Below are 9753 nucleotides of genomic sequence, written 5' to 3'. Positions count from 1 at the left end.
TAAAGAGACACAACATAATGAAGTGAAGTAAAAACGACCTCTGTGGGATACTGAATCGCTACAGATGGATGCAAAGAGAGCACGCAGGAAGGCTGATCTACAAACTGTTGTGGTTTCAGACAAACACCACAAAAGGATGCAAAATGACTATAGCAGGATGTGAAAGGAGAATAAAATGACAAACCATTACAAAGAGATTCAACTGCAGACCCACAAAATAAGCCTAGCAACGTAAAATTACCAAAAAGGTTTTACTGGTCACATATTTCATCTTTCCATCCACCCCAACCTCCTCTGAATCTGATCCAGCCAAACTTATGTTCCTGCTAAATTAAAAGTTTTTAACTCTTCTGAGTTGTCAGATGTTCATGAACAAAACTTTTAGATGGGACGAAACTAAAAGACCTCAGACGTGCTGCAGCCTCAGAGGAGAAAACGATGACAGCGTTCCTCGCTGTCTTCCTTTGCAGCCGCAGACGCTGCTTTGATGTATTTTATGCCTTCGACCCGGCCTGCAGGTCACCGACTCAGAGATCAGCGCTCCTGCTGTCGCTGCGATTCCAACAATGAGCTCAAACAAAAACGACGGAAGCTCAGCGGAGAAATCCCCAAATACATCAGCCTGTTTCCCATCAGCCTCTCTGTCTCTCTCACAGCCAGTCTGCAAGACTTCCTGTTCATCTCTGTGTTAGTTCAGGTCAGTGAGGCTTGAATCATCACCGTCCGCCTATGTTTGGTATTCTCAAAGAAGAATACACACCAGGTTTACTTTTCCAGCGCTGTCTTTTAGGTTAACCTCGATGTTACTCAGACATTTGTCAGTCTGAGTTTTTACGTTTTCTGCAGCTTCTCGCGCTGATCTGTTGTTTTTATGTTTCAGTTGTTCATACTCGGCCCCAGCAGCGGGGCGGAGACCTGAACCACGAACAGAACGACCACCAAGTGCCCGACAGCACACTGTATGATGCCAGCTACCCAAGCAACCAGGACAACGACACACAGCCCACCACGGGGCCAGGACACGCCCACAACCGCCATCATACATCATACCAGGCGACGAACACTCACAACCACGACCGACACCCCCACCACCTCGATCGTGATCACCCACAGCAGGAACACCGAACGCACGGTCACCAAATGCCAGGTGAGTTTTTGTCCACACTGAGAAGGTTCCAACGGCCAATCACAGTCCAGAGGTCCAGTTCAGGGACTCTAATTAGCTGAGGTGAAGCTGAGCAGACGACTAGCAGTGTCACCATCGACCTGTCAGTCAATGAGGCCACGCCCCTCCAAACTTTAAACCTTAACATAATTTAATGGGGACTGACTCACTGCTGGAGCCTCTGGTGGACATTGGAGGAACTGCAACCTGCCTGCATGATGAAGTCAGGGCTTTTATTTTGGCGTCCTGAGACTTTTATTTAAATAAAGACGTGAGCACATCTTCCATTGCTGATAAACACCCACACACACTTCCTCCGAAGGAAATCCGCTTGTTCCTCCGTTACATATACATCAGTGTGTGTGTGTGTGTGTGTGTGAGTCACCCGACCAGCACACCTATGACATCACACCCCCACTTCCAGCTTGTTTGAGATTGGCCAGCTCTGTTTCCCACTGTTCTGTTTTCTCTGACCTTTGACCTCAGTGACCAGCCAGCTACATCATCCTGAGAGGAACATTTATGAGTGTTTCAGAATGTCCAGTCCAGAGAAAAAAAACAGCTATAATCCAGCCACTGATCTATTAAATCATGACTGTGACGGAGCTGTTAGCTTTAGCCTCCTGTCCTAGTGTAGAGAGCACAGACAGGGAGTCCTTAGTTTATGTTTATAAAACCATCCAGTGATAAACAAGTTTTATTTCAGTCCACAATATTTTGTGTAATTTTGGGTTCATTTCTTACAGACTTTTTTACATAAATTGAGGCATTTTTGTAACTTTTTGTTGTGTTGAAGCTCTGTGAATAAGGTGGACTCATGATTTATCCAGCTGTGCCTGATAAAATCACCCAGACAGAAATGAGTCTCTACTTCACATCTGAAATTAATGCCATATTAAGCTTTCCTTTTAATAAACTTAAAGTGACGTCTCACCTTCTAAAGTGGGACATTTACAACAAACAGAAGAAGAAATTAAGCGCTTCTGTGTAACAGACGCTCTTTTGTCGAACAGGAAGTCGCCTGTGCTCGCCTCCGTAAATCACGCTGATGATCATTAGATAGAAACACTACCAGCTGACAGGGCAGCGTGTGATTTCTTTCCCTCTCTCCTGACTGCAGCTGCAGCCTGAGGTGACCTCACTGTAAGCTGACCTTTGACCTCTCAATATGCTAAAGAAAACAGGTCATGATGATCAGAGTGAGTGTTTCAGGTGGTTTTTTGTCTGGACTGCATCTCCAAGAGGGAAACACCAAAGCCAAGCACACACACACACACACTTGTATTTCTCACATGTGAGGACCCTTGCTTCCAGCATACCCAGACCCCATAAATGTGAGCGTTGTACGACGAACTGCAGTCAGGTCCAGACCTCAGTGAGGACACGAGCATGCAGATGAGCTTCCCTGAGATGGTTTCTGACAGTTTGTGCAAACCGATTGTTCCTGCAGCTGTCCGGTTGGCTGGTCTCAGACCATCCTGGACGTGAACGTGCTGGATGTGGAGGTCCTGTGCTGGTGTGGTTACACGTGGTCAGTGGTTGCGAGGCCGGTTGGATGTACTGCCAAATTCTCTGAAACGCCTTTGGAGACGGCTCATGGTAGAGAAATGAACATTCATTTCATGGCAGCAGCTCCGATAGACATTCCTCCCAGAGCTCCCTCAAAGGTTGCAACATCTGTGGCGTTTTGCTGTGTGATCAAACTGCACATGTCACAGTGGCCTTTTAATGTGAGCAGTCTAAGGTACACCTGTGAGGTGGGATGGATTATCTCAGCAAAGGAGAAGTGCTCAGTAATGGGTCTTTGTGTTTGTAGAAAATGTTTCAGATCTTTGAGCTCAGCTCATGAAAAAGTGTTGTGTTTAACCCTTTCACACATAGTGGTGCCTACAGTGGACAGCTATTCAAAGGCTGATTTCTTGTATTTGTGTCAGTGTTGATGCCATACTTGCACATAAACATCTACATTGGACACTGATGTGTCACTCCATACCCTGCCACCCACTGATCAGCCAGTGTTGTCCACCTTAGTGGACATGTAAAAAACTCAAAGTTCAGAAATCTTTTTTTTCATGCCTAAAGATGAATACAAATACTTGATTGTGGTTGTCATAATTCATGCATGAAAGTGTTAAATGTTTGTTCAGTGTAATATATATAAGAGCGATAGTTCTCCAGGGTTTCTGGGGGTCTTTCAAAGTGGTCCAATTCCCAACATTGTAGAAAAATCAGTCACAGACTGGAAAAAGTCTTCCAGACAAAACTGCCCCCTAGAATCGAATCCTTTAATCTGTTAGCATCCACCACTCGTTCAGGGTTAGATTCATATTTCGCCCTTTTTTAAAGACATTTTTCCATGAAGAGTTGGTTTGAAGGCCAACACTTGTTCCTCTGTGAAACTCACTTTGTGTAGCATGTGCAGCGCTAACATGAGCCCCACTGTTGAGTGCTTTACTGGAAACCTCGTGACTATCATCAGGCTCAGATTAACTTTCCAAAGATGCCGCCTGGATTTGAACTCGGAATAAGTCAAAAACATGTTTCCGTCCAGTGGAGGTGATCGTGATGTGACGTGCTTCTGCTGAAAGTAAACACAGCTTTCATGCTTTCAGCAGCAGTTTGTGGCTGGGTTTGGTTCAGCCTGTTCTGTCCTTCAGAGCCTCTCGGGATCGCTGAGCAGGAAGTGTAAGCACAGTTGGATTTATTTCAGAGTCCAGGAATAACAATAACAACACAATCAGATCCTCTTGGCCCCGAGGTGCCTCCGACCAGCTGAAGGACCGGCAGCGCCCTGAGGTCTGCATGTTCACTTTTCATCAAACCATCCCAAGGAGCGGTAAAGCTCAGCGAGTATCCTCGTGTTTGCTTCCCTTTGGAGCTCTGCTGTGTTTTTAACCCAGACTGGAGCCTCAGCTGGTTCCATTTCAGAGCACAACAACACAGTCTAGGTCCCCAGAGAGCCATGATTCACAGGGGGGAGTGTGTTTTTGTCAGCAGTGGGCGAATAGCCCCTCGTGGTTCTATTTTTATTTCAGAAATCTGGTTCAGAAGTCCAGAGTTTCTCAGGGGGTGACATCCTACAGTCGGCGAGCTTCCTGCGTTCTTCTAGTGCCGCCAACAGGTCAAACTTCCACTGCAGCCCACAACTCAGCATGTGGTCGTGACTGCTCTTGTGTTTTTGAATCAGCTTTTAAACCAGTGAAGATGGAAACTGGACATTTTTACTCATGCTGCCTTTGTCTTACCATTACACACAACGCAGTTTATACAGTTTCTGAGTAGATACACCGGTAGGAGTTCTGACTTCCAGTTTAATTTCCACCAGTTCTGTTCTTGACTTCTAGTGGGATGAATTTCTAGGCATAGCTGTGAGGTGGAGACTTTTCTGTTCAGAGGTTTCAGGAGCTCTGCTTTTTGCAGATGATGTGGTTTTGTTGGCATCATCAAATGATGACCTTCAGCTCACACTGGAGCAGTTTGCAGGCAGATGTGAAGCCATGTTGATGGAAGGAGTGTGCTGCAGAGCTGGATGTGAAAGCGATGCTGTCAGTTTGCAGGCCAGTCTGTGTTCCTACCCTCACATGTGACCATGAGCTCATGAAGAATAAAATGTCCCAACAAGTTGATTCTGTTCATGGGGAGAAACATTAGTATACTGACTAACAACCAGCTCAGCTTCTTGATCATTAATATACAAATTGTCATGGCTGTTGTTGGGGAATACATAGAATATTTAACTCCAAGTTCAGTATAAGAATAAGAGCTTTGGCTAATCTCAGAAAGTGGCGTGACCGAACTTTTTTGTATGAAGGTTAAATTTGAAGTTAAGTATCTCTAAGGTGTTGCCTCATTAATAAACAGCATGCTGGGCTGCTCCCTTTGTCAGTTTAGAAAAACTTTGTGTTTCATGAGAAACTTCAAAAATCAAAGCAAGCAGATCGAGAGACGAGCCGGGGGCACATATGAGAGTGTCCTCTGCATGAAGATGTATATTCAGGTTGGAGTGCAGACATGTTCACTGTGGATCAGTTTCATTAATTACAGGTGGACTCACAGGTGTTGCAAAGGTATAGCAGGACGTTAGAAGCACCTGCTCTCATTGTATGATCATTTAGATCAAGGGTCTCAAACTCAAATGATCCACGGGCCACTTCTGGCGCCGTCATCTCATTGGAGGGCCACTTTAGTGTCCAAGTAGTACAAAAAAACAAACACGAAAACACCCACTAATATTTCCTAAAATGTAGTGTTGTGTTTGTTTTATTTAATTCCAAATATTGTGTAACAAGACAAAATTGCAAACATGAACGCAATTTTTTTTCTCACTCTTAACTATCTGAAGCCTTTCTGCTTCAGTTTCATTTGTCATATGCAAGTTAGCACAGGGTCAACATTGCAATGAAATGTATTTAACGAGCAGCAGACAGTCACTCAGCAGTATACTACAGTAGTTTCATTGAACTACCAAATAAACAGCTCTTTCTGGCCAGATACTTTCCAGCACTTTTGCTACAATTTTGTTTGTATTTAACAAAATAAAAATGCAGACATAAGCGTACACATTAGTTTTCGACTGCAAGTGAAAATAGTTTTCTTTCCAAATAAATCTCTCACTGAACAAACACAGCCCTCAACATGTTTGCACTCTCTTGTTACCTCGGCCAGGTCCGCGGCTCCGAACAGTGGTAAGGAGACCTCTGGATAATACTTTGGGTTCCGTGTCGGGCTCGTAGCCGGGAACGAGCTTTACTGTCTGGGTCAACTTTGCTAGCGAGAGACAGAGAGAGGCGTTGAAAGGCTGCTCCAGCAGAACTTTGTTTTGGAGGAAAACAGGAACACGGTGTACAGTCGAGTCTTAATAGCTTACTTACAACCAGTGTTGGGTAAGTTACTTTAAATTAGTAACTTAGTTACATTACTAGTTACTTCCATCAAAAGTAACTCAGTTACTTCAAGTTACTCGTTACTTTCAAAGTAAGTAGTTACTAGGGAAAGTAACTTTGGTTTTACTCAGAATTCTCTTGTTAATGTGTTGCTTCCGTAACTGGATACCCAGCCAGACTGCCAGTCTTCTATCTTGCTTACTTGCCACAAGTGCACTGTGCCACCTACCAATAGAAAGGAAAAAATAATGTGCACATTTCCACGAGAGAAATCCCACGCCTGGACCGTCGTTGACCGCCGCCATGATTCTAGCCTGCTTTTTACATCCAACACAAAAACTGCAGTCGTGGTGCTTTTGATTGTACTCAGAACTTGGAGATTCTGCCTTCTGAATAGGAAGATGTAGGTAACACCAGACTGCAGATGAGCTGCATACAGAGCTGGACTGGGACAAAAAAATCGTCCTGAGCATTTTGACTAGAGACCGGCCCACCATTATAGGAAAAATCATAAAGCCTTTGAATGAAAATAAACACTGTTGTGACAGTGATGTACACTGTTCTGATGGTATATATGTATCAATCTATCAATCGTTTGTTGTAAGACTCAGATAATTATTTAGTAAAAGCGAGACATTTTAAATGAGAATAATAAAGAAAACTATTTCCTTGTGCCCCCCTTTCCCTGTTAATGCCCTACCTGGCCCCCTGGCAACACTTTGCTAGACCCGCCCCTGCACAGTTACCAGCTGTCAGCTACGTAGAAAAGGATCCTGGTGTTATTTGTCTCTCAGAAACAGTTCATAACTTCCCTTCAACTCATCCATGTCACCTAAAAGGTAAACCTGTTTCTCCATCACCTGTTCAGCTCTGATGATTCAGTAAGGACATCTCCTGGTTTCATCTGCATGTTTCCCTCTCACCAGATAACCAAACCGATATCATGACCAGCAGCTTTACAGCTGTGGCTCCAGCAAACATCAGCTGATACTAGAAATTAATATTAAATAAATTCTAACAACAGCTGATCAAGCTTAAACGTGCTGCTGTTGTTTAGCGCGACCTCCGCTGGTTTCCTCTTTCTGGCGCAAAGTGGGAGATAAATAAACAAGAGAGAAAAGCCGATCAGCTGATCATTGATCAGTTTCGTGATTGAAGTAGAAACGGGAGAGAATGAGAGAAGAAGAGGCAGCTGTGCAGCTTCAGCTTTGTGTCTTTTTCATCGTAGCTGAAGTCCGGGACAAACTGTGTTCCTTTTCACCTCAGTACGAAACGCGTAATATTTTCTCTGAATACCAGACGATTCTGTTTTTTAGGGGACGGTTGGCAACTCTAATAATTAACCGTAAGAACAAAATAAAGTTCAACATCAGTAACATAGCACCCACACAGCTGTATAGAAACTCCGTCATGCTAGCTAGCACGCAGTACGAAAATGTCAGCATACTGAAACTAAACTCCACCTAAACTTGGTTTATATCTGACCCAGATAGACTGCAGGTCATAACTTCTTACCTGAAGTTCAGTTCACCTGACACGCGGACCGGCGGCCGCTTCGGGTCTCTCCTCTTGCCTCCCTTTTCCTTCATCCACCTGCTGGCCTCCACCACTTGCTAATGTTACTGAATCTGTGGAAGCTCCGCGATATCCACCACACGAAGTAACGAGTAACGAGCCTATCTAAATCCCAGTAACGAGTAACGCGTTCCTGGTTTTGGCATAATAACTAGTTACCGTGCTCGTTACCACAATAATAACGTAGTTACTGTAACGCGTTACTTAATAACGCGTTAGTCCCAACACTGCTTACAACTGGGCTCATCAGGCACTCTTCTTGGCTGCAGTGGTTATTTTTATATTTACATGCTTCCATCTCCCGTTTCTGCTCGGTAGCACCTCGTACTTTTTGACTCTCCTTTTTCTCCCTCCCTCACGCTCAGACACACAGCGGGTGGGGCGGTCCCACACGTTCTCCCTGCAACAAGGACTACACCGCCCACTAGGCTACGTCCACATGTACACGGGTATTTTTAAAAACAGAGATTTTCCGTTTTCGTTTTAAAAAATAATCCCGTCCACACGTAAACGCAGAAATGAAGGAAAACGCTGCTAGGAACATGCCAAAACAACAGGTGGTGATATATTCCTAACCCCAGTCAGAAGTCTAGAAGCCTCGGTGGGAAATAGTAAACAAAGATGGGGCATAGAAGCAGAACCGAGTGGTATGTGTGGAGGGACAGTAACTGTGTGTGTATATGTAAGCATTTAAACACTGCAGAGAGTACAATTAACAGTATTGTAGAAATTCATTTCACCGAAACAATAACGTGGCGCACAGTGTGACGTCAAAAAAGGCGCACACCTTTGACGCTGCGTTTTCTCCGTTTTTCTCGTCCACACCTAAATGCAAAAACTGAGTTTTCGAAAATCTCCACCCTGGCAGGCGTTTTTAGAAATCTCCGTTTTCAGTGACTGAAAACGCCGTTTACGTGTGGACAAAAGGTGCAAACGCATAGAAAAATCTCCGTTTTCAAAAATACCCGGATACGTGTGGACGTAGCCTGAAAGGGCCATGCCTGTAACACTCTGCCGTTGTATTAAATCACAGAGGTGGGACCAAGTCATTGTTTTGCAAGTCTCAAGTAAGTCCCAAGTCTTTATCCTCAAGTCACAAGTAAAGTCAAGCAAGTCAGAGTCAAGTCGCAAGTCAAGACAGACAACTTTCAAGTCAAGTCCCAAGTCTGAAACTTTGAATTTCAAGTCCTTTCAAGTCTTTTTTTTAACCCTCTGGGGTCCCGCGTATAATTGGCCGTTCTTGACTACTTTTGATTTTACTTCTATATTTCACTTTTAAAATATGTTTTTCTTGCCTTGTTTGGTATCATTATTTACAGCACAACCTCAAATATCTGAAATTTGAGTTATTTTTTCATTTTGGTATACTATATTAGCACAGTTGATCTAAATTCAGACAAAAAATTCAGAATCCGAGTAGAAAAAAGTTATATTTTTTTACATGTTTAACGAATCATTTTCATAACTTGAAATGCAAATAGAAATTGTACATTTCTAAAAATTATGCACAAGTTTTGCAAACAACAAAGTTATATGGTACTATTTACCTAAAAATGCAGCCAAGGCCTCAGGCGTTTTTTATATAACCATTTAAATCTATTTACAGAACAATCAGGTGTGCTGCATCAAATAAGAAGGCACACAAATTATTTGTGCCAGTCCAAAAAATGTAGTTTGTGTTCAGTATAAGACAGAGGAGAACAGCACAGGCCTAAACCCTGCAGGTCTGACAACTGGAGGTGCATCAGTCCAGTTTTCTATGTGGAGACAGCGTTTACACTGGAATCTGCCTTTGACAGCTTTTTTAGATCAAATATGAAATTCAGCAGTCTAACCGACACACAATACAAAACAATAACTACACAACAAACTAACTACAGCCTCCAAACACGCTAAACGTCACTAATGTCTCACATATGAAAACTCTCTCTCTCTCTTTCTTTCGCTCGCCCGCTTTCCGTCGCGGGTGTCACTCCTAAAAACTTCCCCTACTCCCTAAACAACCAAATGTCACATGTTGCCTTATCATTTTTTTGATTGGCTGACATGGTAAACTCTAACACCAATAGGGAAGGGGTGTTTTTTCTTTTTCTTTTTTCACTCGCAAGTGGAGAGCGTATGCTAGGCTGT

General features: G+C 43.6%; 1 protein-coding gene across 2 annotated transcripts in view; it reads left to right on the top strand.

The window, feature by feature from the left end:
* mmrn2a (multimerin 2a) overlaps positions 1–9753 on the top strand; it is a 37857-nt gene that overhangs the window by 18192 nt on the left and 9912 nt on the right. For both annotated transcript variants that reach the window (XM_013265547.3, XM_005462200.4), the window contains exon 5: positions 881–1147. In XM_013265547.3, coding sequence (XP_013121001.1) covers positions 881–1147 — 267 coding nt within the window. The remainder of the gene's footprint in view (positions 1–880; positions 1148–9753) is intronic.

Source organism: Oreochromis niloticus, linkage group LG13, assembly GCF_001858045.2.
Source record: "Oreochromis niloticus isolate F11D_XX linkage group LG13, O_niloticus_UMD_NMBU, whole genome shotgun sequence".
NCBI classification, from domain to species: domain Eukaryota; kingdom Metazoa; phylum Chordata; class Actinopteri; order Cichliformes; family Cichlidae; genus Oreochromis; species Oreochromis niloticus.
Note: the sequence above shows the minus strand (reverse complement) of the source record. Positions and strands in the feature narration are given on the sequence as shown.